At 55.8% G+C, this 27379-nt stretch overlaps 1 protein-coding gene across 4 annotated transcripts in view; it reads right to left on the bottom strand.

The window, feature by feature from the left end:
• Positions 1 to 279: 279 nt before the first annotated feature.
• CLPB (ClpB family mitochondrial disaggregase) overlaps positions 280 to 27379 on the bottom strand; it is an 86639-nt gene continuing 59539 nt past the window's right edge. For 2 of the 4 annotated variants that reach the window (XM_054807578.1, XM_054807587.1), the window contains exons 7-16: positions 24587 to 24701; positions 15153 to 15230; positions 12885 to 12940; positions 10331 to 10375; positions 8413 to 8574; positions 5808 to 5964; positions 2960 to 3033; positions 1991 to 2110; positions 1423 to 1527; positions 280 to 585 (exon numbers count right to left, since the gene is read on the bottom strand). In XM_054807578.1, coding sequence (XP_054663553.1) covers positions 334 to 585; positions 1423 to 1527; positions 1991 to 2110; positions 2960 to 3033; positions 5808 to 5964; positions 8413 to 8574; positions 10331 to 10375; positions 12885 to 12940; positions 15153 to 15230; positions 24587 to 24701 — 1164 coding nt within the window. In that variant the 3' untranslated portion in view covers positions 280 to 333. Of the gene's footprint in view, positions 586 to 1422; positions 1528 to 1990; positions 2111 to 2959; positions 3034 to 3994; positions 4819 to 5807; positions 5965 to 8412; positions 8575 to 10330; positions 10376 to 12884; positions 12941 to 15152; positions 15231 to 24586; positions 24702 to 27379 lie in introns of those variants that run through there. The other 2 variants (XM_054807606.1, XM_054807597.1) reach the window with 2 other exon arrangements.

Below are 27379 nucleotides of genomic sequence, written 5' to 3'. Positions count from 1 at the left end.
CAAGCCAGCAAACCCGACCCCCTCCCGGGGCAAGGACAAAGCCCACCCGAGCCGGACAGCCCGGCTCCCGTACGGTCTGAAATCTGCTCTCCCCTTTCTCAAAAAGCTCCCACACCTTCTCTTGTGCCAAGCGGAACCCCGGGACCCCCCACCTGTCCCCGATCGGCAGCGCGGCACCTCGCCACCCACAGCCGCAGCCCCTCCGCGCCCACCCCGCTCGGGCAGCTCCTGCCCGTGCCCGGCCCTGCCTGCCCTCGCCGGCGTGGCCAGATCGCACACTCCGAGTCTCAGGGTGTTTTATTATCCGCGCGCTCCAGGAGTGCTCGTCGCTGCCTACAAGAAGTAAGTAATGTTTTCTGGGTTCAGAGGCGCTTGGATGTCCAGTTTTCGGGATTTGCTGTCTTTCTCCACTATCTCCAACCGCAGGGTGGGCAGCTTTGTTTTCTCCGCTGCGGGGGAAGAGCTGTCTTTGGTTTTCAGCAGCTGCTTGTCCGAGTCCTCCACCGTGATCCTCAGGGTGCAGCCCCGTGGCAGCAGGTCCTGCTCGTAGGCGGCTGCCAGCTGGTTCACAACGCGACGCTCGACCTGAAGAAGAAGAACCAGCTCCCATGAGAACCCCCCCTGCCAGCAGCCTCCCGGGGAGCCGGCAGCTCTCCTTCCTGCCCTCAGGATCCCGGAATCTCCTGCTCATCCTGCTTGTCCCCTGTCTCCTTCTGGAGCGTACCGGCCGTGCCGTTTCCTCCCACAGATCGTGGACATAGACTCATAGACTCACAGAATCACTAAGGTTGGAAAAGACCTCTAAGATCATCAAGTCCAACCGTCAACCCAACACCACCACGTCTACTAAACCATGTCCCAAAGTGCCACGTCTCCATGTCTTTGGAAGACCTCCAGGGATGGGGACTCCACCACTGCCCTGGGCAGCCTGGTCCAGTGACTGACAACCCTTGCGGTGAAGAAATATTTCCTGATCTCCAACCTAAACCTCCCGTGGCACCACTTGAGGCCATTCCCTCTTGTCCTATCGCTTGTTCCTTGGGAGAAGAGACCGACCCCCACCTGGCTACAGCCTCCTTTCAGGGAGTTGCAGAGAGCCATCAGGTCTCCCCTCAGCCTCCTCTTCTCCAGGCTCAACACCCCCAGTTCCCTCAGCCGCTCCTCATCAGACTTGTGCTCCAGACCCTTCCCCACTCCGTTGCCCTTCTCTGGACACGCTCCAGCACCTCAATGTCCTTCTTGGAGTGAGGGGCCCAAAACTGAACCCAGCACTCGAGGTGCGGCCTCACCAGGGCCCAGTACAGGGGGACGATCGCTGCCCTGGTCCTGCTGGCCACACCATTGCTGATCCAAGCCAGGATACGAGCCCCCACATCGCAGGGACCCTCCGAACGATAACCCCCTCCCAGCTCTCCCCTTTACCTCGTGTTTGATGGAGCGGGCACCGTAGTGCAAGTTGTAGCCGTCAGCCAGCACGTCCATGACCTCCCTGTCCCAGAGCAGGGTGATGTTGTGCCTTGCCTTGGCCTGCCGGGTGAGGAAGAGGAGGAAGAGTTACTGACGCCTTCGAGCGACCCTGGCACCCCGTTCCTTGCGCGGTGGGGACAGCACGGGCAGCACGGAGGGGTGAGAGAGTCCCTGGGATGGGGAGAGCTCCCCCGGGCCAGAGCCACCATCGCCAGTGGTCCCCTAATTCCTGTTTAGCCCCCCGGAGAGCTCGGATGTGCAAAACCCAACGAGACAATGATGTGTCTGAACGTGGTGTGAAGCTCGTCCCTGTCCCCACCCAGGAGGAACCGTGTGTCCCCCCCTTCCCCGAGGTCCCTGCCCGCCCGAGCAGGGTCCCCTCGTGTCGAACAGCGGGTAAGGCTAAGGTAAAGATGTACGTTGGCTCTGCCTCCTCATCAGGAGGATGAAGGCTTGGGCAGAGATTTCCTCCTGCTCGTGCATCTCTGGAGAAGTTACCTCTAAAGCCACAGACGGTTTTTACCTTTTTGGCCCAAAAATTCAGCTCCTTGTTGACGAGCTGGATGAGCTCCGAGTGGCAAAAAGGGAGAAAATAGACGATCTCGTTGATCCTCCCCAGGAACTCGTCTCGTCTGAAGTGAGCCTGGGGGGGGGGGGGGACAGGGGGGAAGGTCAGGGGGGACGGGGTGGGTGACCCCGACAGGGACAGCCGTGACGGTGACGCTCCCCAGGGACCACCTCCACCTCCCGCAGCTCAGCATCCACGCAGCCAGGCCCCGGCTGCCATCCCGCCCCGCGCCGAGCTGCAAATCCATCCTGCCAGGTCTGGGGTCACCGGGATCACCGGGATCACCGGGATCACCGGGATCAGCTCTCAGCGTGGCCTCCAGGAGGAACGCATTCTTCCGGAGATGGCAAGAGGAACTAGAAATGAATCTGTCCTGCGGCGGACGCCCCGCTCCTGCCTCTTCTGCTCTTTGCTCCTGCCCCAGCCTCACGCAGCAACACCCCTCGCTGCTCTCCGGCTCCGCTCCGAGCCTCTCGCCGGGAGGCCAAATCCTCGGTCTCTGTAGGAGCTGCCAGGTGAGCAGCGCCCTGAAGCGCTGCAGAAACATCTGAGAGAAGCTTCGTGCCGTCAGGACGTGTCGCTGCGGCCAGGATTTCCTGGCCCCTCTGCAGCAGAGCAGGAGCTGAGCAGACGGTGACCCCGGGAGAGCAGGGAAGCCCCAAAACCCCACTGCAGCACCTCCCAGCCCGCGTTCCCCTCCTGCCCTCACGTCGCTGCTCCAACACAAGAGCACAGGGAGCGAGTAAGGAGCTGTTATTTATCTCTGCTGGGCTCCGACCTTACTTCTGAGTGGGTGAAAATGAAAAAAAAATAATGACCTCATGTCCCTTATCTCACAGCCGGGGCTATCGCATCGAATGGCCGAGTGACCAAAGCTCAGGACACCTGAAATATAAACCATGGAAGAAAAATAATCCTCTGTACCTTCAAGATGGGGCGAATAACCTTTTCCTTGAACTGCTTGGAGATGGTTATCTTGTCGGTCATCTGGACGTCCTCTGAAAGGCAGGAGGACACGGGGGGTTGGTGGGGAAGGCGGGACACGGGTTTGCCGTTCCCCCCCCGCTCCCGCAGGGTGGATGAACAAAGCCGGAGGGGGCTTCAGAACAGACCCGGGACCTTCACACGTGCCACCAACCACGCTCGGGTTGGTACCGGGGTGTCCCTGCACTTGACGCTGTGACAGCGGGGCCGGGTCGCCCGTGGCCCCCCCCTGCACACGAGGAGAGCACCCCGCACTGACGTGTTTCGCTCGCACGGCAAAAGAGCTCCGGCTCGGCTTCCGCTCGCTCTCCTGCCCCCAGGAGCTGCCGCCCGGAGCTTTCGGATAGCGGGAGTCCGCGCTCGGCCAGGGCGAGCTCCGGGAGCTAACGGCATCGCACGCAGGACACACCGTCACCTGTGCCAGGCACAGAGGGACCGTCCTGGGTCCCTTCGGCGAACAAAGTCCACGGTCAGACTGGCTGCGGCACAGCTCGGGCTCCGGCCGGGCTCTACTTCCCTCGGCCGACTGCAGATGGAGCCAGGGGCTGGCTGGCTCCCGAATCCCCGCTCCCTGCAGAGCCGGCGCGGGGTTACCCGTCTGCTGCCCAAATCACCTTCCCCCTTCCCTTACCGCCTCGTTCCTTCCTACATCTTCCCATATTTAACTCCACAGGCTACTTTAACGCGAGGATGCTTATAGGGAGATCCCTTGCATCCGCACAGATCCTGACAGCGAGGCGGTGGAGAAAGACCCACGCTGGGTGCTGGGTGCTGGGTGCTGGGCAGCCTTGGTGAGGATGGTCGCACCCCCAGCAGCAGCAGAAGAGGCTCTCAGGCCCCGCTGGTGTGCAGCGAAGCGGTGCTGTGCGCCCTGAAATCATCCCTTCTCCTTCCTCCCCCACGGCAGACGCTGGGTGCGTCCTGGGTGGGCGTAAATGGAGTGGGGGGTCTTTGGCTATAAGGATTTGGCCCATTTCACTTCCCTGCTTTCTGCTAAAAGACACCAAGCGGGTTTTTTTTCCCCTCTAAGTAAGAGGAATTTGGCACGGCACGCTGGAAGAGGAGAGCCGGGGAAGGCAGAAGAGACAGAGCTGCCCCCAGTACTCAGGTTTGCCTCCTGTGCTATCTGCTGCTTCCACCCGCAGACGCCGAGATGCTGCGGAAGCGGCTCCTTCCCTCTATCTTCCCATTTATCTGCCCGCCCGGGCACTTACGCTGACCTCCCGGCCACTGCCTTCAGGAGCATCGCCAAGCCGAGAGCTCAGCAAATGGCACGGAGCTCCACGAAACTCAATTGAGGGCAGGCTTCTGAGCCGAAATGCATTTTCCGGCTACGCTCTCTCGCTGCTGCTCGGTCACTGCAGCTGTCTGCTGTGCAGTTCTAGAAATTAAAATTCAATGCTTTCCTCATTTAGCGGAAAAGCGCTTGGCATTTTGAAATGTTATTCTTGAAAGTTCAGTTGCAGGCATGCTTTGTCCTTTACCTAGTCTGATTGAAGTTTAAAGATTCTGAATTAAGCCAGCTTTGGCATCCACGTCTCAAAACAAAAAGGAAGAGACAGTGAGAAAGAAGCTGGAAAATACATTTGACGCCAAACCCCAACATTTTTTCCTGCTCCCGTGGAGCTGAGGCAGGGGCTGCGGTGGTTTTCCGGGCACAGCCGCAGCGCACACCGCACACCACGGCTGCTCCGGGCATTTCCACCGCTGAGCAGAGCTCCCGGGACTGACCTTTGGGAAACACGGTGTGTCCGCGATGGCACGTGCTGCCAGGTACCCCACGGAAGATGCGTGTTCAGCTGTTTAAGACCATAAAAGGGTTTTAAAAAACCAAAAACTTATGTTTTTTTTAAAAACTGATGGGAAAACAAGGGAGGCAGCCATCATACGTGGCAGCACAGGACGCAGACGGTGTTTCCCTGCGCCGGCGGCTGTGCTCACAAAGTGCCTCGTCTTTTAGAGCTAGAGGGGACGGCCCCCGGCGCGGCCATCACCGACCGTCCGTCCGTCTGTGGCACGGCAGAGACCGACCAGGTTATCACCCGCCGGCTGGTGAAGGCGGTGGAGGGTTGCACATAAACTGGGACTCTGCTGCCTTCAGCGGAGCGGCTCAGTTCGGGTCTCAGAGGCTGCCCTTCCTCTGCTCAGTTCTCCTGTTATTGCCTAAGTCACGTTTTTGGAAAATTTTCTACCGGATCCGGATGTGTGGGGCCAGGGCTCCCGTTCCAAGGCGAAGGAAAACTGGTTGAGCTCAGTCTTTTTTGGAAGGACTGCGAGGAAACAAAACTTTTCCTCTTTAATGTCAGTGCCTGTCTGGGCCGTGGTCTTTTCTGGGAAGCGTTTGGAAGGGTCTCGAAAGACTGAAAAGGGTGAGGAGACGAAGGGAAGGGAGCACAGGACGACGGAGGCGGGATAGAAAACCTTCTCCAAAGACAGAGCTCAAGGACGTGATCCCGAACAACGGGGAGAGCCCGACGCAGAGGGATCACAGGAGGGAGAACGGGGGAGGCTGCGACTTCTCAGCCACAGGTCATCCCGGACGGGAACAGCCCGACTTCCCAGGCACACGCACACAGGAGATCAGGGCGCTGCAGAGGAGCGTCCCCAGGCTTGCCCGAAAGCTGCAGTGTCCGTGTCCGTGTCCAGCTGCAGGGGCGAGCAGCGGGGAGGCAACCCAAGGGTCCGGGTGCTCCCCCGTGGCGAGGGACGGCTGAGCCGCTGTCAAACGGGTGTTAGGAAGGGGGTGGATTCGTTAGGGATTTGGAGTACAGCATAAAAAGAGCAGTACCTAAGTTTTCTGCGATCCTTTTCTTGCTCATCTCTGTGGCCTCTTGTCGGAGCTGCAGGGCGTGCTGGGCGATCTCATCGCTTGCCACGTTGGAGGTCATGATGAAGATGGCATCCTTGCAGTCAATGGTTTTCCCCTTCCCATCCGTCAGTCTGCCCTGCAACAACACCGCGCCAACACAGGCAGTGTGAGCCGGCGCCACGGGACGCTGCCAAACCACGAGGCAAAAGGACGCGGGTCCCATTTCCCCCCACCCCCGAGCGGATTTCTTTCGGAAGGGCCGCCCAAGGCTGCGGGCAGGAAGGAGGCAGGGCTGAGCTGGGGGGCTGCGGAGCTCCCACCTCTCCGAGGAACGGCACCAGCTTGTCCCGCACGTGGTCCCAGCCTGCCCCGTGCAGGACACGTCGGCGGGGAGGTGGGCTGGGGCAGCCCCTTGGATCCTCTGCCTACCTCCCCGCCGTGGTTTTGGGGCTGGGACGCGAGCTCTGGCGAACCCCACGAGTGCAGGTGAAGGTGTCGTCACCTCGTGCCTCCGTCCCCCCCCCCTCCAGCCCTCAGGTAGGTTCGTGGAGGCAGCCCAGGCGCGTGGCTCAGCCCTGCTGTGGCCGTGGTTTAGGCTGGGCTCGGTGCCGGGGTGCCTGAGACGTGAGACGTTCCCCCGTGCAGGCTCTTTTTGGGGGCAGAGCGGGCAGCCGCAGGCGTCGGTGCCTCGAACGGCTCCAGCAACAACACCCAGACGTTGACCAAAGCCTTCCGGACGAGTGGTCCAAAGCTGCCGGTGGCACTGCGCCCGCCCGGGAGGGCTCCGAAGGGGCTTGTGCTGGTCTGCAGGCACCACGGGTGAGCACGGACTGCAAGCAGCCCAACCGAAAATAAGCAAAGCCGAAATAACCTCGCAGAAATAACCGGGTTATGGCTATAACGGAGCGAACTACGCAACGGAGAGCATCCCTCACGCCCGCGGGATCGCCCGGCAAACCTAACCAGGGCAGCCCAGCACCGCGCTCCGTGGTGGGGACGACCGCCGCTGCAGCCGACTGCTGCAGCATCCACCCTCCTCCTGCCACACCAAGGCAGGAACCCTTCAAAAGTACTAGTTCTCTTGATTAATAAAATAAAAAAAGAGAGAAAAATAAGGAAAAACTAAGCGGCTCCCCAGGCAGTTTCTTTCCTCGATATGTCTCCAGCAGCAGATATCCAGCACAATGACACAAATCCTTGTTGGGTGCTTGAGATTAACATTTGGGTTATTGCCCTGTCAAGTGCGTGGTACAGGAATTGATTTCACATTTAGCTGCTGCTGCGATGATCTATGCAAGAAAAAATTGTGTTATTAATCCTTAAAACAAAAAAACCCCAAAACCTTCCAGCATGTTGCTCTGGAGTTTGGTTGCCTCTGAGGACAATCCGGGACCTTAAAAATAAAGCGGAAAGCTCGCGGGCGGCAGGCTGAGGGCTCGGCAGAAGATGCGCGTTGGTCCCTGCTTCCCACCAGCTCGTGCAGGGGAGCCGGGTCGCATGCCGAGGTCCCCCAGAGACCCGCGAAGGACTCCAAAGCCCTCGTGGACCCCTCCTCAGACACCGGTACCTGCTCTCCTTCCCGCTGCCGGCGGGACGGGGGGGTGTCGTGCACGGAGATGCCTGGGAGGAGTATTGGGCAGCTAACGGGCACGGACCTGCCTCGAATGTCGACAAAACGCCTTGGGTGGCTACCTTGGAGGGGTCCAGGGCTTCTATCCGGGACCCGAGCTGTCTCCAGAGGAGGCCAACACACTCCTGGAGACACCCGGGAGTTTTCCTGGAGAGCTACCGGGCACGGACCTTCCCCCAAGGCAGCTATTCCCTGAGGAGTTCTGCCCATGGCAGGGGTGGCAACTGGATGGTCTGTAAGGTGCCTTCCAACCCAAACCAGACTGGGATTCTACGTTTGGGGCAGGGAAGGTGTGAGACAAATCACATGCCACCTAAAAAGTCATAAATTAACCAACCTGAACTAAAAACCAGTGTTTAACAAGACATGGCTTCGATGGACTACGAAGTCCCCAGACCACCCTGCTTTTCTGACGTTGTGACGACACCCTGACCCGCGCCCGGGACCTCGGAGACGATTTCCTCCGTGCCGTGGAGGCGTGCGTACATGGGAGGTGGGCGCAGGGCACCCGCGTGGAGGGAGCCATCACCCTCCCGCCTCCTCTCCTCGCTCCTGCTTTCTGCCGCGGACTGGGAGCCCAAGTCCGACCGCCACGGGGGTGGCTTTTCCTTAGCAGCGTCCTCGTGTCACACTCTTCACCATCACACCTTCCCGGTGACACGGGACAATCCAATTCCCAGGCTTCTTCCTCATGTTTCCAACCCTCCCATCACTGGCTTTTTGCCTAAAAATGCCATTTATTGTGGCAGGAGACCTCAGCATCATCCCGTTTCCTGGTGTTGGAATGGAGAAGAGGCTGACTTGGCTGGCTCACGTTTTTTGGAAGGGACTACCAAGCTGGAGCGTTTCAGCTCTGCTCCAGGACATCTCCTGCGGCCGTTGTCCCTTGCTGCGCTCACCGTCACCTTCTGAACAGCCCCTGTGCAAAACTCTGTCCCCGAAAGACGGATTTACCTCGTCGAACAGCTGCAGCATGATGGTGAGGACGTCTGGGTGGGCTTTGTCAACCTCGTCGAAGAGCACCACGGCATTTGGACACTGCCTCAGCTTTTTGGTGAGCTGCCCACCCTCTTCGTGGCCCACGTAGCCGGGCGGAGAGCCGATAAACTTGGCGACCTGGGAAGAAGCAAGAGGACGGGTGAAAGCTGCTCCACGGACGCCAGGAACGAAGCCCTCTCAGTAGCTCAGCAGGCAGCCACCGCTCTTTGCTGCAGACAAATCAAGGTTTATATTCTTTGTGGCGTCTATCACACCCTGGGTATCCCAAAATCAGCTTAATCAGCAACAATTTGGCAAAATTTGGCAATCACCTCGCCCAGGGCTGCAACCAGCAGGGTCTGCAGCCACCGGCGGGCGAACAGGGACAACCTGCCGTGTCTGAACAGCGTCCCAGAGACCCATCCCTGCTGTCCAAGACCTATGCTCATCTCCTTTAGCCTTTTGCAGAGCAAGGATTCAAAGGATTATGAGCGGCGGGTGGCTCTGGTGGGGAATCAAAGCTTGGGAAGAGCCCACAGGGGAAATATTTTTCCTGTGTCAATAACCGACTTCACTACTTGACATCGTGATTTTTTTAAATTCGGTTAAAAAATGTAGAAGATTATTTCGAAAGGCATGTAGTGATAGGACAAGGGCTGACGGTGTTAAGAGCTTTGCCCACGGCAGGGGGTAGGAACCGGATGGTCTTTAAGGTCCTTCCCAACCCAAACCCTTCCCCGACTCTTTGATTCTCCCACTCAAGCGGCTCCTTTTTGCCCAACGATACGACCCCCCTGCCCCGAGCATCGCTGCCCTCCCTGCCCGCTCCCACGGACACGGGCTGCGGCGGCGCCGGGGGGGTCCCGCTGACTCGGGAACAGGACGGCAGAAATGAGCAGAAATTCGCCGGCGGCAGCTAATTCGTTGCATTCGTTTCGCAGCGCCTGGGGCTACGTGAGGCTCCCGGGCTCCTTCAAAGGCCGCGGTCTCCTGGGCTGACCTCCTGATCCTTGTTTGCTTGAAAAATGTATATTGCTCTGGCCGCAATTCTCTGCTTTATTCCCTCCCTTTGCTCTGCCTCTCGTCTTTGTCAGGGCGCAGTATTTTATATCTTACACTGCTACTCCTAACTCCTCTTTCTTTGTACCGAATCGTCACCACGGCTTTATTTCTACCTATTTGTCACTCCTGCAGTGTAGGACCTTCCTCCTCCTCCTCCTCCTTCTTCCCTGCCTCCAGAAAACAACGCAGCGGCTCTGATGTTCTCTCATGGGAGAGTTCTCATCCCCTGCTTTCTGGATTTGGGTGCACCTCACCGGTGGCACCAATAAAAAATACAAGGCCCCTACACAGCCATCAAAAGGAAAATATTATTCACCTAGCTTCTCAGCTAGGGCCTTGCTGCTTTTTGGGGAGACGGAGCCCTCCGAAGCGATTTAGGGTCCCCCCAGCTTCTCGGTCGCTCTTCCCCCAAGGGTTGACACCGCGTACAGAAGCCGCAGAACCGGACACAAATTATTAAATCTTTTCCTGCTCCTTGGTCTCTGTTCCTAATTTTTTTTTTTTTTTGAGTTAAACTTGCTTTTTTTTTGGCTGGTATTTCCCATATTGCAATTTAACGCAATGGCTGTTGCTCTGTTGCACACCCCATCTGACACACAAAACTGCCCGTTTTCGGGAGAGCGTGGAATTAATTCGGGAAGGTCCCGGGTGACGCTGCCAGGGCGAGACAGCAGCCAGCCAGGAGGTGCTTGTCCCGCTCAGCGGCAGTGAGGAGATGCTCAGGACAAGGACCGAACGCAGGGGAAAACGAGGGCATCGACAGGATTTCCTCAAATTACCCATTAGAGTGGAAGCTGCACCCCTCGGCAGCAGAGAGGGCTCATTTACTGACCTCGTGCCTCTCCTGGAACTCTGACATGTCCAGCCTGATGAAACCCTGCAAGAGAAAGCAATACTTAACGTGGCGTTTGATTGATGTGCTCCACGTTTCGTGACATTTAGAAGGCTCGCCCAGAACCAGGCGGGTGGCTGGCTGCCTGAACACGTGGTTTTGCGGTTCCCAAGGACCGCCGGCACTGGGGTGGCCAGATCCACCAGAAAACACCGGGGGTTATTCTGAGGAAGAGGAAGATGATTGCAGTTTCTTAAAGAGAGCCAAGAGCAGTTCCCGCTGCCGGCTCACAGCCCCCGGCCGAGATTCGCTTCAGATGCTCTGCTCGTCGCTAGAGCCGGAGCGATACAGATGGGACTGAAACAGCAACTTGCAGTTTGCTAAATAAAATGGATATTATTGCTGTTCGGCTTTTGAGAAATAAATCACAAGAAGGACACAACGCCTCTCTGCAAAAATAAAATCAAAATCAAAATCATAAAGCCGAGGTAAACTAGGTTCACGGGTGATCATCTCAAAGAGATGATCTTGTTAGAGAATTTACAGCTAGGACCCAAGCTCCCTTTTTGCATTTGAAAAACTGATGATTCACTGCAGACACTGAATTTCCTGGGCTTGCAGCTATAACCTGGCTCCTGGAGGTACGAGAAGAGGATGGGATGGGGATGGGGATGGGGATGGGATGGGATGGGATAGAATAGAATAGAATAGAGTAGAATAGAATAGAATAGGAATAGGAATAGGAATAGGAACAGGAATAGGAACAGGAATAGGAATAGGACAGTCAGTCGAAGGGCCCTACGAGGACCACCTAGTCCAACTCCCTGAGCTGAAGACAAGCTTGAACCTCCCCAGCATCAGCCCAGCACGGTCAGCCGGACACGACAGCTTTCCGCCGGCATCCAGCCCCTGCTCCGCTGCGCACGGCTCTTCCCAGGCAGGACACGGAGGTCCTGAGGGGCCGATTGCGAACGTGCCCACATGGGTACGGTCCTCCAGCGAGAGGCAGAGCCCCGTGCGGAACGGTTACTTACTGGGAAGGGCCGACGGAGGTGGGAGGATGCGCAGGCACTGGGGAGAAGAATGGGCATTGCGCAAAGGAGACGTATGTCTGTGTACTCATCTCAGCCGGACACGTGTGTGCAGCACACGCACGGACACACGCAGGGATCATGGAATCAGGGAAGGGTTTGGGTTGGAAGGGACCTTTCGAGGCCACGGGCAGGGACATCTTTAACCTGACCTTGACTGTTCAGCTTCAGCGCCCATGGATGGGATGTCGAGCAGCGCGCAGGGAGCCCGTGGCTCTTCTGGTCCTGGGCGATGCCGAGGGCACCAAACCAGGACGGTGCTGCCGTGAACTCCCAAGGCACGGAGGAAAGCAGGAGGATCTGTCCGGTTTCCCCCTCCCCCCGTGAAATGAAAATGGGACAGTTACGGGCTTGTTTTGGGGTTTTTTTCCTGCGAATTGCTGCTCCCCCATAACCACTCATGGGGTTTATCACCCCCCTGCACCGCTCGTTATAGCACTGATGGCCAAGCTGACTCATTAGCAATAAAACTCCGATTTGGGCGTGCTGTTGAGCTAACACAACATGCAGCGTTGACCGGTTTTCCCATCTGCTGTTTGGCCAGGCATTGACCAGTTCCAGGTGCGGGAGTTGGGGATGAAGGTGCTTGAGACCCGGGAGCCGGGATTTATTGCTCCGGGAAGGCAATTATAGAAGGATGAGGAAAAGAAACCAGAGCAACCATTTTTATAGCATCCTTTAACTTTTGATCTTCTTTCTACATGTGTCATTTTGCCTTGTGTCCGTTCTCTGCTGGAGGATGTGGGGGGAGAGGAATTAATCTAGCCTCGGCGTGGGGGGCAGCTCCACGTGGGTTTCCTCCTCCTCCCCGGCTCCAAGCTCCGCGCATGGGCACGTCCCGAAGGCAGGCGGAGGCTTCGACGTCAATCGAGGAGCCCGGCTTGGTGGTTTAAACCTTAGGCATCCCTGAACTATGCCCTGTGAAGCCACCGCCACCTAGAAATAATTCTAACCCATCTTCACTAAAAACTAAATAATGAACTAAACCACGCAAACGGCTTCTGTTGTTTGGATCCCAAATGTTTCCTGCTAAGAACCCGAGCGGGAAATCAATGCCGCCACCTCCACCGGTACGACGCGACAAGTGGGGCAGCCAGGGATATGTCAAATGGACTTTCAGTATTTTATCCTTCTAACAATTTACAGCATTATTAGTAACAGAGGGAAAAAAAAAATATGTTCGCAACGCAGGATGTCAAAACGACAGCCACCTCAAACGGGGAACACAAGATGTTGTTAAATCCATTTAGATTTTTGCAATTCAAATGCGCCGGTACAGAGAGAGGGGTCGGATCCACCGTAAGGCAGCAGACGCCCTTTCCTGGTGCGCACAGCCAGACCTTACCTTCCTCTCCCACGGATGAATTCGGCAAAGCCAGACGACAGCGCTGCCGCCAAGAAACCAAACCCACCCTGGTACTAAAAGCACCCAGAGGGCAAAAAACGAAGGGAAGAGCCGTTACCTTTTTCACGTCCTTATGGATGTACTTGGCGGTCTGCTTGGCCAGCTCGGTTTTACCTGTGCCAAAGGGAAGATAAGATTTGTGTCAAATCAGGTTTGTCCAGCGCCCCCCCGGAACCAATACACGTATTTTTTTTTTCTGCAAATGCATTCCTGGGAAGAGGGTATCTCTGCGGGATTCCGGGGATAACTGAGGGCCTGGGGCTGGACGCAGCCAGGCAGCGGTTCCGGGTTCATTAGGAGAGCGGTATCACCGCATCGGCAATCACTTTTAATAGTTTATAGAGAGATCTCTACTTTTTTTTCCACAAAAGGTGTGGTTAGATCATGGTTTTGCTACATTTACTCTCAATATTCTCAGTTTCATGTGCAATGTCTTTTACTCTCCGGAATTTCAGGGAAAGGGGATATTCTTTCTTTCTTTGATTTACATAAGGCGACTGTCATAAAAGAAATCAGTAACGGCAGAAACGCGCAGGGATGAACACACGCACCGGCTCAGGAAGGGCCAGATCCTGTCCTCCCAACCTCTCCAGTCAGGGAAAAACCTTATCAAACAGGCAGGCTCTGTCCTGTGCGGGAAATACCCCAGCTCTGCCCGCAAACCCCTTACCACCCCCGGCACGTAATCGCTGGGTTTATCAGTTTGTCGGGTGGAAAATTTGGGCTGATTTCGGCTCCTGGGATTATCAGCGAAGGCGAGGCGCAGCCTTTCGCAGCCCCCGAGGATGCTCTGGGGATGACACGAGTCCCTCGCCCGCGGTCTGAAGCCCGTGTGCTGTCTGCACGGCACATCTACCCCGTTTAGGTTTAACTGCACGCTGAAAAATAAACACTCTGATAAAAATAAAGACTTGCCCCGAGAAGCTGTGGCTGCCCCTGGCTCCCTGGCAGTGTTGAAGGCCAGGTTGGATGGGGCTTTGGGCAAGCTGGGCTAGTGGAGGGTGTCCCTGCCCATGGCAGGGGTGGCACTGGGTGGGCTGGGAGGTCCCTGCCCACCCAAACCCGTCTGGGGTTCTGTGACACGTGAGGGCACGCAGCTGGCACACAGACGCGTCGTAAACAACTACTGCTAAATAAAAAGATTGCATCTTAAATACCAGACTAGTAAAAATAATAGCGCAGTCTTGCTGGAGCGCTACACATCCGCCCCAGCGCCGCGCTGACACGGCTGGGTTCTGGTGGGGGGAGGCTGGGTCAGACCCGCGGCGTCACTTCATGACATCACCGCAAAAGGGCTGCAAAACCAGGGAATTCGTCACTGCGCTCGGAAGCCTGCTCCGGCGGGTAACATCTCTGCCAGAATTCAGCATCTTGGTTCAGTTCAGGCTTTGTTGACTTCGTGTGTCGCTGTATCGTAGATCCCCGTGCGTAAGCATATCGGTCTGGATGTGTACTCACACCTGCTGTACGCGCCTACGCACGCTGTATGTACGTACGTATATACGAACGGATCTTCCAAGTGCTTTGCTGCTGCGGGAATCTACGGAAATGCGAAGCCACGGTAGATATTTTAGTTAGCAGATATTTGGGCTTGCAGACTGCTGTTACATCAAGGCCTCTATAAAATATCCATTCGACACAACACAACTCTCAGCTGCTTCGCTTTCTTATTTCAATACTCACTTTTACGGCTGTAAAAGAAGGAAGAAAACCCCACGGAAAGACAAGGGAGTTGGAGATCTGACAATTTCTGTCACTGAGCCTTCAGACCTGCTATGAGCAGCGCAGTGACGTCTCAAAAACATTTCTTACTGGTTTTACACAGCTTTATAGCAACTTGTTTCGAGGTAACGCTCGGCCTGCCGCTGCCTTAACCCCTCCAGCACCGGCAGCTTCCCAAGGACCGCGGGAGTCGGCGGATGCAGGAGAAGCACCGAGGTCGTTTCAAATGTCACGGTTCCGTTACTTTAAAGCTGGGTTTTTTTGTGGTTTTTTTGTAAGGTTTTTTTTCCCTGAGTAAAAGTCATTTTGTCCATTTCATGAACTGATCAGCTGTCATGTCGCATTTTATTGTGCTTGAGGACAAATATTATCGGTGTCAATAAAATCCCGTCATGACAAAGCAATCCTTGCCCACGGGAGCAAGAGATTCGGTTTGCAAGCAGCAAATTTCTGCTGTTACCCCGCCCACGGAGGCATTCCTACCGGGAAGCACGGGGCTGTTAAAATACCACTTTTCTTGGGAAAACTGCCCCTTCCTGGGACTCGCAGGGCGGCCGGTCCCCCGGGATAATTCAGCGTGAGGACTCTCCAACCCAAACGTTACCTATTCCAGATGATCCCAAGAACAGAAAGACCAGCGGGTGCTCCTCGTCGTACCAGCCATTTTCCTTCCTCCGAATAGCTGCGTTTAAAGACAACGAAAACAAAAGGAAGGGGGGGGGAAAGGCATATAAATCAATGACACAAAAGCAAGTATAATTATCACTAAGTATACACTATGTTTTACTGCTCTCTACCCACTCAAAGTCCTCACTACCATTAGTGCTCTCTAATTTGATTAGCCAGCCAAGGCCCCAGAGACACCTAATCAGGTTAGCATGGATTTGGAAAGCTGCCCAGAGCAGATTTCGGATAAAGTTTTCCAGGATGTGCACTCAGTGTTGCCAGGGAGACGGCGGGGAGGGGGGGAGGACAGGGACGGATGGAGGGATGGAGGGAGGGATGGAGGGAGGGATGGAGGAATGGATGGAGGGAGGGATGGAGGGATGGATGGAGGGAGGGAGGGATGGATGGAGGGAGTAATGGATGGAGGGAAGGATGGAGGGATGGAGGGATGGATGGAGGGAGGAATGGAGGGATGGAGGGAGGGATGGAGGGACAGATGGATGGAGGGACAGATGGATGGAGGGATGGAGGGAGGGATGGAGGGACGGATGGATGGAGGGACGGATGGAGGGAGGGATGGAGGGAGGGATGGAGGGAGGGATGGAGTGCCACACATCACAAGTGCAACCTTTCTGAAAAAAAAGCAGGTTTGAAGAGGTTTACGCGCTATTTCTCATGTGCAAATGGAAAGAGGGAGGCGACTGAAGGTCACAAGAGCTCTGAACTGGTGCAAGTCCCGAAGGACGGGGAGAGGAGAGGCGGTTATCTCCATGCCCGTCTGGACAGCGATGCCCAAGGGCATCCTGGTTAAGACACCAATGGAAAATCTTACAAAAGGCAAGGAGGGTTTGGAAACCGAACCAGCCGATTACCTCCCAAACTCTCAGTCCTAACAGCACGCCCCTCTACATGACCAACTCGGATCTGCCTCGCAGAGCTGGTGATGCCCCTGACTCCCCCCACGTGTCCACAGCCACCCAAGGTGCGATTCAGCCCCTCTGAACAGCCTCAGACTCTGCGAGCGTGTTCCCCAAAGCAGTAACATCACCGCAGCAGGCTTAGCTGGAGGATAGGGAATGGCTTCGGGGGCCAGGAGGATCAAACGCAGGCATCTGCGGGCTGGATCTGGCCCGTGGGGCACGAAACTCACTGCCCTGGTTCAGACCAAAGCCCGTTGCTGCTTGGCCTGTCGGCTACGTAAAAAATCCTTCTCATTTTAGTATTGGACACCCCCTTGGTTGGACTGGATTTGATATCTGGTGAGTGTCTGGCACCAGGAGATGCACCAGGTGTTTCCTCCATCGGCGATGCTCCCCGGAGCAGCGGTCACAGGAGGATGCTCAGGGACAAGTCCCATCGGTGGGACATCCCTCCCGTACTCTGCTCGCCCCCAGCGATCTTCAGCTCCGGGACTCCCGGGGGGTATTTTGTGGGTCCTGTTCTGAGTTTTGATCTGCAGGGACTTCAGATCTCACCCAGACCTTGTAAGGGACGATCCAAGCTCTGATTTCAGGGTGTTGGTAAGGACGGGTGCCAACGGGACCCGGGGACACGCAAGGAAAGCGTCACTGGGATTCGTCTCCCAGCTGGTCCTACGCAGGCGCCAGCACTGGCGGGGGAGCAGGCGCTGCCCGAGGGCACGGCTCTTCCCCGCTGGGACCGGGGGGCCGGCAGTGTGGTTAGCCTCGTGCCCGCACTGCTGGCTCTGCCCCGAGCCCCAGGAAACCAAAATCATCCGAGCTTGCTCTGCTCCGCAGCCGTCGGGGTGAACCACCCTGCGCTGCTGCCCACCAAGCACCGGGGATGGAGTCGGACCGAGCTGGAGCCAGGAAGGGACATGAAACGCTCCGGACCACGGCTTGGACACGGCTTGGCAGCCGGTTTTAGCAAAACGAGGTGGTGCAAAGCCCCGGAGCAGAGCACAGAGCTCGCCGCATCTCTGTTCGCGCCTTGCACCTAACCACAGAGGCACTGCAGGACACTGAATTCCCAGCTCCTGGTTCAGAGCGAGAGGGCCCCACATCTCAGTCGTCCTGATTTTATCTGCATTATTTAAACGCGGTCTGTATTACAGCTCTTAAAAAGAGCTGCTCTTGCCGCACGGATTGGTGCACGCTGTAAAGCGCTTTGCGATATTTTGTAAGAAGTGACACAAACCAAAACTGCAGGGTGTTATAAAGGATGGGGAGGCTCCGACCGACAAGGTACCTGCGAGCGGGCTTTTCGAACGGCGCACAGAGCTGTGCCGGGTGTCAGCGAGACCAAAGATACGGGACGTTATGTTTGATAGAAATAGGGCATAAAACGGGCAAGATGCCCAAGAATGATATTTTTAAGGCAGCAGAGGAAAACAGCAGCACCAGAGGTAGAATGAAGAACGGAGGGAAATCACTCAGAGATCCGCAGCTCGACCGCGGTTTTAAAATAAAGCTCTTGAAACGCCGCTGCGCGCAGAGGAATAAAACCGCATCTCCTTTCTCTCTGTCTGCCACCCCCAAAACGCAGCCGGGGACTGAGCCCCAGCCCTCGTCCCTCAGCCCCGGGCTGCAGCTGCTCGTGTCTCCCCAGAGCGGGGCACCGGCCGGCACCGTGGGGAGCTGCGGATTTGCTTTCTCCCCAGAGCTGGCAGGAGAGCATGACAGTAACCTCTAAAATTGGGGAAATCTGAGATTTAACCCCACAGAGAAAGTCAGTCCACAACAGCCTCCGCTTGACGGAGCGTGGGAAAATAGAAGATTCCTAAGGAAAGGCATCCTAGCCGTGGCACGCAAAGAGGTCTTCCTGCAGGAAATGGGAGAGTAATATTTAATAAATCTTCCCATTCTGCATGTAAAAAGATTTGCAGGTAAAAATATTTCATAAATCTTCCCATTTTGGATGTAAAAAGAAGCTGAATATCGTAGCCTACAGACTGACAGTGAAATGCTGCCTCTGCCAGCAGGAGACACGGTGGGAAGACATTAAATAGCAGCAGCTCAAGTGAAATATCTCAGCAGCTGGCTCGTACGGTCTCACGTGAATTCATGGAAGCTCTTGGAGCTGCTCCTGTTGCTGAGAAGACGTGCGTGCAGCTGAGCTCCTCCGAGCCCACGTCTGTATTCGAGGAGACGTGGGTAGGGTGGAAGCCGATAGATCTGGTGAGGATTAGGAAAGTGCAAAGAATCAAGTGGGTCTGAAAACTGCAAGAAAAAAAAAATCAATCTACTGAGGTTAACGAGAGGTTTGAGGATTGACTTGACCACAGTCATTAAGTACCTCCACAAGAAAGCGCACAACTCGCTCATCTAGCAGACAAAATTAACACGCTCCAGGGGCTGGAGCTGGATGAATTCAAACTAGAAATAAAGCAGAATGTTTTTTAATAACAAGGGCAATTAACTATTGCAGGGACTTACAGAGAGGAGTTGCCCCGAGAAGCTGTGGCTGCCCCTGGCTCCCTGGCAGTGTTGAAGGCCAGGTTGGATGGGGCTTTGGGCAAGCTGGGCTAGTGGAGGGTGTCCCTGCCCATGGCAGGGGTGGCACTGGGTGGGCTGGGAGGTCCCTGCCCACCCAAACCCATCTGGGGTTCTGTGACTGAACCCCTAATCCCTGTGGATTCTGCAGGAAAAGACAGGGGAGTCTTCCCAAACGGTGGTGGCAGCTCGGCCAGAAGGTGAAGGTTTGCGTCGCTGCAGGGGGTCAGCCCAAACAGCCCAAAAAGCACAATTTAACCTTAAACAGGGCGCACCCACCCAGCGGAACGGGACCGAGCGCAGGGATTGTGCCGTTAGTGGGAACTTGAGCCCCAGCCCCAGGAGGACTTGCCGTCTCATGCCTGGTCGCAATCGAGATGCATTGCCCAGTGCCTCAGCCACGCTAATAAGTCCTGACTCCTGTCAAGGCTTAATTAGCTCGGGCGCAGAGCCAGGCTGCGGGACTGGTCTGCGTCCGGCTCTGTCTCACCCTGCCCGGTGTCTCTGCTCGGCCCCACGGACCGGCTCTGGCTGCGGCCGGCGATGCAGCTCTGTTCTCTGGGAAATCACGGGCAAAGCCCAGCGGGCATCCAGTCCTGTCCTCCAGCCCCCCACGGGCCACGTCACCCCCCAAAACCAGCCACGGCAGGAGGAGGAAGAGGAGGAAACGGCCGTGCCGTTGGCACGGGGGTGCAGAGGAAGGTCTGCGTGAGCCCAGATGTGCTGCAGCCGCCCCAGCTCCTGCACGTCCCCGAGCGCATCCCACCGCGTGCCCTGCCTGGCGTTGCACGTGCTCCTTCCCTGCCCTTTATCGCAGGTCAAATACCCGGGGTGGATATTTTAAAAAAAAAAAAAAAAAAAAATTGATGGGGAATAACACGACCACTGACAATTTCTGCAGCTATCTGGGCTAAGATAATAAAGGTAATAAACTTCTGCCTCAGGGCACGGAGTGACCACTTGCAGGGGTCAGCACGTTCAATGGTCCGAAGGCAGGGAAGGTTAAGTGTGGTCTTTTTTCCCTACAGCAGGATGCCAGACTTTATGGGTAAACGCTCATTGCGCTCACAGCAGCTCCGGGGATATAAAGCACCCCATAAAACACTGCCGTAAGTCAGCGCCTGCGATTCAGCCTGAGATCCCGGCTGGACGGTGTTGATCGTCGTTAGTTAGATCAACAGAGGGATGAGGTGCCAAACCTTTCCTACAAGCGGCCTTAAAAGGATGAGAGATTCCAGCACACGGCCTCGCCTCCGTGCTCCTGAGGTCTGGGAAAACCGAAAGGTTCCGGTTGTTCATCGAGGGGGGCCACCGCACCCCCAGGTCTCGTGGCCACGGCCGCTGGCCGCACGGACGGCTCCCCGTTGACGGCCACGCGTGAAATCGGTGCTGTGCCTCTTGGAGAGCTGTCCCCTTCCTCCTGTAACCCCGGGGCTGGCAGAAATAAATAAATAAAAGGAGGCAGGTCGCACCGCTTCACTGAAATCTCATTAAGACGTTCAGACCCAACGTCCGAGCGAGGAGGCTGCTGATGACGCCTGGGCCTTCTTCTTCGGAGCCATTTCCAGCACCGCTGCAGTGCTCTCACTTTATTTTGTACATCTGTAACGGCGTAACTGTAGCGCGGTGTCTCTGAGAGGCCCTTCAGCTTGCTATTGAACTGATAAATTCACTGTATTACTTTACACAAATCAATACCCTAGCAGTTATCAGGGGTTGATGTGACCGAAATTGGTTTCAGCCAATTTGTGAGTGTAATAAATGTCCATTTATCAAATCAATTCATTCAGCGGTGCTTCTCAGACCGCCCGGGCTCAGGGTACCGCGGGGTGATGCCTCCAGGTCCATACCCACCCCGGGGTCGCTCTCCTCCGTCCAGGCTCTGCATCCACGGTCCAGGGTCCGCCGCGTCCCCAAGAACCGCTCGTGGGTGGCTCTGGGAGGTGGAAGAAGACGAACCTCAAACTAGACCAAAGCTGTGTCCTTGCAAAGTCTGACCTAACTTGCAGGTAACGCACTCTGAAATACAGAACTCATAAAGGATCCTATTTTGTCCCAAATAAACTCAGTTTCCTTCGGGCCAGGGCAGGATGATATTCCTGCTCGCCCGTTTTCCTTCAGCTTTGAACCACCAACTGACTTCAACATCGTAACTGCTCAGCCTGTTCGAAATCTGCAATTTTATAATTAAAAAGCAGATTTTCTGCACTGCCCTTTATTCAAAATCTCTACACTAAAAAAAATACCTGACACTTTTCCTTCCTCCCTCCTTATTTAACTTCAGGAAGAGTCGTAACGGACCACTTCAACCCAGAAGGTTCAGAAAATCTGCACTGGGAAGCGGTGGTTTTGGACCCCCCGCCCCTGGGTGACCACTGCCTGCCACACGCTACGGATCCATCTAGAAGCAGCATTCCTCCTCTGGCATAATATTTAGGATACGAGACCACAAACCAACAAAAACCCGCCCGTACTTTCATTAAACGCCCTCCCTTGGTTTATAACCTCAGACGGAGATGTCGACCCCTCGGACGCACGCACTGCTTCGCCCTGCTGCCTCTGCACGTTCAAGTGCAAAGGCAAACGGGACGTAACCAGATTCAGAGCACAATCACTTCAGAAAGTGCCCTGGAAACACAATCAGAAACCTTTTAGCTGTTCATTTGCATGAACCGGCTGGAGCGTCCAGGCTGCCGTTAGTTCCTGGGATGGCAGGAATGACCCGCCTGCTCCTTCCTGACCTGTTACGAGACGGAATATTTAATTTGGATTTTGTTAAAATGAAAACGAGCATCTACACTCGCGGAGGGAAGAGCAGCACTGAGCCGCGGCCGAGCTGCCCCCCACCATCGCCGTCCTCAGCCAGCGCACCGGGAGGAACCCCGCACCCTCGGAGCCGCCCCGTTACCATCGGTTTATCACCGTCCACCGTCTCGCTCCTCCTTCCTGCTCCGTGTAGCAGAAAAGAGAGCGGCAGGGCTCGGCTACATCCCGTGGAAACGACAGAGAAGGGTTTCTCCCCTCTGCGGCAGCGATGTCAAGCTGTTCGGTGCTGCGACTGCGGCAAGCTCCGGGCAAGCGTCCCGGCAGTCGCAGCCCCCACACATCCCCACCACCCCGGCCCGGCGCGGCAAAGCCCAGAGCGCACGTTCCCTTTGTATTCCGGGCTGAGCCCCTCTGGAGACTGTTTGGATCACGCACGGAGTGACGGATTAAATCCGATTATTCAATTAAGGCAGCAGTTATAAATCAAATATATCAGCTAGGCTTGGTAAATCTCGAGACGTGGCGCGTGGCAAGTCTCCTAGCCAAGAAACCGCATCGGCGAGTGCGAAACAGGAGGCACGTGGAGCCCTCAAAGCGGCAGCAAAACTAGCCGGGAATAAAATAAATAACAAAAAATAGATAGGAAGCGCTTGAAAGAAAGAGTCATGTCTCTAAATTCACCCTTCCTGAAAGAAAACCACAAAAACGGGGCAGAAGGGAAGAGGGGGAGGAGGGGACGGAGGCTCTCCTGCTACCTTTTGGGCCGATATCCCGAGGCTGCGGGGGTATCAAGCACATTCCCTCTAATTCAATAAGAGAAACCTCCATAAAGGCAGGCGCTTTAATGTGCAGAAACACCACCTGTGTCAGAACCAGGCACTACCCATTAATCACAGCTTCCCAATTAGCCCGTCCTGCCGCCCCCGGGCACGGCCGCTCTCCCCAGCGCAGAGGGGGTCTGTTGGTGGCGGGGGCCGGGGGGGGAGCCGGCTCTTTCCGGGGCTCCCAGATCACGCAGGACTGCTCTTTGTTAACTACACCGCGGCGGGGTTTGTGTTTACGACAGCACGTCGCTCGCAGTTCTGCCCTGACCTCAGCCCGCTCTTACCTCGCCGTCCCATTTTCAGGCGCTAAACTGGGATGCGCGGACGGTTCAAGGAATTATTAACAGGATCCAGAGGCTTTCAGGCTGCGGATTGGCAAACCCAGCCCAGCCCAGCTTGCTGGAGCCTTGATTTCCTTACGGTCTTTTAGCATCCAGCATGAACTAAACCGCTCCCGAGTTCTGAGAGGTCACCCCAAGGAAAAGCGCCTCGCACCGACAGCCGGGACCCCTCTGTTCTTTTCCGCGCTGGAGCTCCGGTCGGGGCCGTGCGCTCCGTCGCGTGCAATGGCGGGTTTGCAGCGAGAGATAACAGCATTTACCGACAGAAATCATCCCCCTCTGCTCCACAGATGCCCGACACCCTTTCGTCTCAACGTGCCTAACTGATTAACGTAACGAAGTTACGCTCGGAGCAGCTGTCTGTGCTCACCCAAAACTCGTGGTTTCTGTCCGTGTGCCTAAAAGCTGGTCTGTTTTTTTCCCCCAGCTCCATCCTCCGGTCTGACAAAAACCATCACCTTCTCCTCCAGACCTCGCCGCACGCTTGTACGGTTCCATCGCAGCCACAAGAGGCCAGACTCCTCATTTATTCCCTGCATTTATTGAACTTATTATTATTTTTTTAAACAGTCAAAATGGGAAAAACACCTCCAGAAAAAGGTGCCGGCACCCTATTTTGGAAATTTTGGGCATGAGGGCCCAGGGGCTTCGGCAGATGCAGAAAAGGAAACGCTAGCTAACGAACTACTCCAGGCTCACGCTATTTGCAGTGGACTCGCAGATACAAGCCACCACGTGTTTTATCGGCTCTCTAGCACAGGCAGCTAACGCTGCTTTCTGGACAGAAAACAACAGAAACCGTTTTTATCGGCAACACCTTCAGAAAGGTGGGGATGGAAGGAGCTCAGGAGGTAAATAACCTTTCCGCTAGCTATCACCCATCCCACCCTCCCCAAAGCTCGGGTGTCTTGGGGCTGAGCACCACCAAACGCACGCTGAGAGCTCAGGGTCGTGACCAAAAGCCTCCGAACTCCAACCGAAATCAGTCTGCTACGAGGCAAGAAGAGCTTTGTGCCATCACCTGCAGCTGCTTTGGCTGAGCAGCCACTTCCTCAGCAGCAAATGCTTCGTTGGACACAAGAACTAGAGGGCACCAGGCGAAACGATCAGGAGGCAGGTTTAAAACGAGTAAAAGGTGTTATCTCTTCACTAGCTATGGAACTCCTGCCAAAGAGGCTGCAGAGGACGGACGTTTACTGGAGATCCAAGGGGAACTTGGACAAATTCATGGAAGAACAAGGGGCTGCTGCACACAGAGATGTAACTTCTGGTTCAGGGTACTCCTGGCTTGCACATCAGTGGATGTTGGGATATTGGGATAAATACCCCTCGGTGTTTATCTTGCTAAAGCTCCCTGTGCTCTGGTACCAGTGACAGGACACTGGCTTTGATCTGACGTAGCAGGCACGGCCAGGAAAGCGCAGCTGGAGTATCTGCTCGTATCTCACGTGCAATGAAGCCCCAAATCTCTAAAGGGATACAGAAAAATTCCCCGAAGCAGCCCATGTGTGAGGGGCTTATGTACATAAAATGAATTATTAATGAGTAATATTCTTAAGACAAACGCTCTTGTAAAAAGACAGGTCGATGTTCAAGTGCCGTTGCGTTCAGCCAGTGCGTTTAGCTGAGAACTGCCTGCGTGCTCAGAGGCGAGCGGCGGGCATCTCCGTGACCGGCTCTGGCTACGCCAAAACCAGGTTTCTCTAGGGAGGAATCATCCTGACAGAAAGGGCTTGTGGGCACCTCGCTCCAGTGCCTGGGAAGGGAGTAGAAAGCTTCCGACGGTCCTCTCTGCTGCTGCTGCACCTCAAGCAGCCCCTCGTGGGACGAAGAGCAAGTGTTCTGCCTCGCAGCCACGAAATACCTGACCGGCAGTCCCCCCCCAACCCCGGGGACCTGCTCGGAACCTCAGATCAGGGCTTGAGGGAATCTCTCACCTTCCCTGCGGAACAGATGTGGGAGAGCGGGGCGGACGGCGAGGGGTCCTACCTGCTCCCACCGTCGCTATCGCGCTCTCCTGACCGATGATGTGCTCTTTTAGCCGTTGCTCCAGCGGGAACCTCCGGCGTTCCTCCACCTCCTTCCTGCGCTGCTCCTCCTGAAACTGTGGGAGGGAAGAAAACGTTGGGATCAGAGGCTTTTTGGAGCAACAATGTGAGCATCGGGTAGGTACAGAGAGTTTTTGTCCCCCCCAGGACTGCAAAGCCCTGCCTGGGTGTCTGAACAGACAGACAGACAGACACACAGACCGTGGGAAGCAGCCAGGGCAGGAGTCTGGAAGCACCAGCCCGAGCCACGGCAAGAGGGAATTTCTGGGTCTGCCAGGGCTTGGGGCTGCAGTGAGCAGCGGGCAGCCGATGGGAAAACCAGACACTGCACTGCTGCCGTAAGGGGAACACCGCTCAGATTTCCTCAGGAGCTCTCAACCCGTTAGGAGCTTGTTTATGTCGAGAAACAAAGCCTTGACTATTCTACCTATATCTGTTTTTCCGCCCTTCGCACATCTCAAGACTCCACCAACATCCCGCAGCGATGGAAGAGCATCGCCGTGTCCGCTGCGTACGCTGGGGAAGTCAGACACCGTCGCTTTGCAGGCAAACCCACAGCGGCACGCAGGACAGCGCTGGAAAAAACCTCTTTACTCGAGATCTTTGCTTTCTTCCAGCTCCAGCTCACAGGGCAGCAGGGCGCTGGAGAGCCAGGGACTTACGCGTTGCTTCCACCCAGATCACGTTCTGGAGCTGAAGGCTGAGGTAGCGCTCAGGGCAGTTTACAGACACATCCGACACAAGCGCATCTCCGAGATGCTCGGGGACGGGATTCAAGCAGAATCCCAGAGAAGGAGCAGGTCTTATGGTGCAGTGAACTTCTAGAGGAAAGAGGATAAATCCAGCCCCTGCTCGTCTTTAGGAAACGCTGCGAAACGTTCTGCTGAGCACCTTTCCCCATCACTGCTCAGCGGCATCTCACCAGTGAAACCACAGCTCTGGAAAGAACCATCCCACACAGCCGCGCTGAGCGAAGGGCCGAAGGTAAAGAGCCCACGGGGTTCGCAGAGTGAGTAATTTAACGCACATAACTGGTTCCCCTCATTTAAAAACCACCGTCCTGAAGGGGAGGCACCTTGAACAGAACCAGAAAGCGGTCGCAGAAGCTGCAGCGGATAAAACCCCCCAGCCAGACTGCCGGTGTTTCCCGGGCTGGTAGTGACTCTGACAGAAGTTAAAAAAAAAATAAATAGCAAACAATCCAATTTTGGCCGGTGCTATCAGTCTCGCGTGTAACGGAGAGATGCCATCAGCCCTGATGCCTCATATGGAGCAATAACTTCCCTGCGGATCCCAGCGGAACAGCGCCGTGGGACAGACACCGGTGTGTCTGCGGCGATGTCCCCCAGGCTCCGTGTACGCCACGAGGCTCAAAGCGCTGCTCTTGCCATATATCTGTGTCTTTCTATATATCTTGACAAATCTTTCCTGCCTCCCTCCTCTTCTGCCCTTCTTAAGGTGCGGAGAAGGTATCTCTGTTGTCAGGATACCCAACGGTTCGCGTGGCTTCACGGAGAGCAGGAGGGGACGCCTTTCCACCGAGAAAAACATATTTTAGATCAGCCTGGGATACGACCCGCAATAAAAACCCCCGCTAATCTTGGATTTTCCACGAGACACAAGCTTCCGCTCCTTTCTCTTCCGTTCTCCCCTCCATCCTCCTGCATCCAGCTTCTCCCACCTCCTCCCTGCTATCTCGATACCGGGGCGGCTGGAGCAGCGGGTCTGGCTCCTGCCGCACGTTTCTGCCGGACGTTTCGACCCGGTTTGCGTTGAACTTCAGTCCTCAGCATCGGTGGTGAGGAAAGCAGCAGGCGGAGGAAGGCAGGCCCTTTCCCAGTTTGCGGTGTGAGATGGCGGCAGCGGGGTGAAACGGTGTCCTCGCCCTCTGAGAACTGATCTCGGCACCGAAGCGGGTTACTGCGGTGTTGCCGGAAGAACGGCAAGGGTCGGCGATCCGCGCTCGCCGGGAAGGCAACCGGAGTCCTGCGCTCGCCTGGGCTCAGAGGGTCTGGTGACACCATGCCAAAAGCGTGAGAGAGCTTCGTTTTTAATAAAAGATTCGCTCTATCTGTGCTCTGGCAGACCTCGCCTTGAGACGATAACGGCTGGCTGCCGAGACGGGCACGGCCACCGTCTTCAGCGGCTGTCGTTGCTCCTTACCCAGCACGGCATCCCCCCAGGCACGTCTGCGTTTACGGGAAAATCCGAGGAGGGGAGAGGTTGAAAAGCAGAACCAAACCTCTGGGTAAAACCTCTGCAGACGTGGAGGGGACAGTGGCTTTCGCCTCGCAGGAAAAGGAATTTAAAAGATTAAAGGAATGCAGGGTGATAGGTGGGGATCTGGAGAACGGTTTGGCTGTGGGAAGGGTGAACACTGTCTCGCGGTAATTCTTGTGGTTTACGGAAAACATCAAACGAGCTTTCGCTGCGAGGCTGCCCTACCCCTGCCTTTACCCCGTAGGGCTGTGCGCGCCGTAACGAACCGCAAACAACCAAAAGAGACTCTTTTCTCATAAAATATGCTTCGAGCAGCAACCGGAGGCTGCTCGGGACGGAGAGGGCAGCCTGCGCGTGAGGTTTGCTTCCTTTGGAAGGTCCATCAGAGGCGCTCGGCCCGGTGAAGCGGGCACCAGCAGATCCCTGCACCGCCGCTCGCCCCACGAAAAGGCAACATCCTGAAAAATCCCTCAGCAGCCACGGATGGAGACAGGAGAGCCCATTAGATGGACCC

This window comes from Grus americana, chromosome 1, assembly GCF_028858705.1.
Source record: "Grus americana isolate bGruAme1 chromosome 1, bGruAme1.mat, whole genome shotgun sequence".
Lineage (NCBI taxonomy): Eukaryota > Metazoa > Chordata > Aves > Gruiformes > Gruidae > Grus > Grus americana.
Note: the sequence above shows the minus strand (reverse complement) of the source record. Positions and strands in the feature narration are given on the sequence as shown.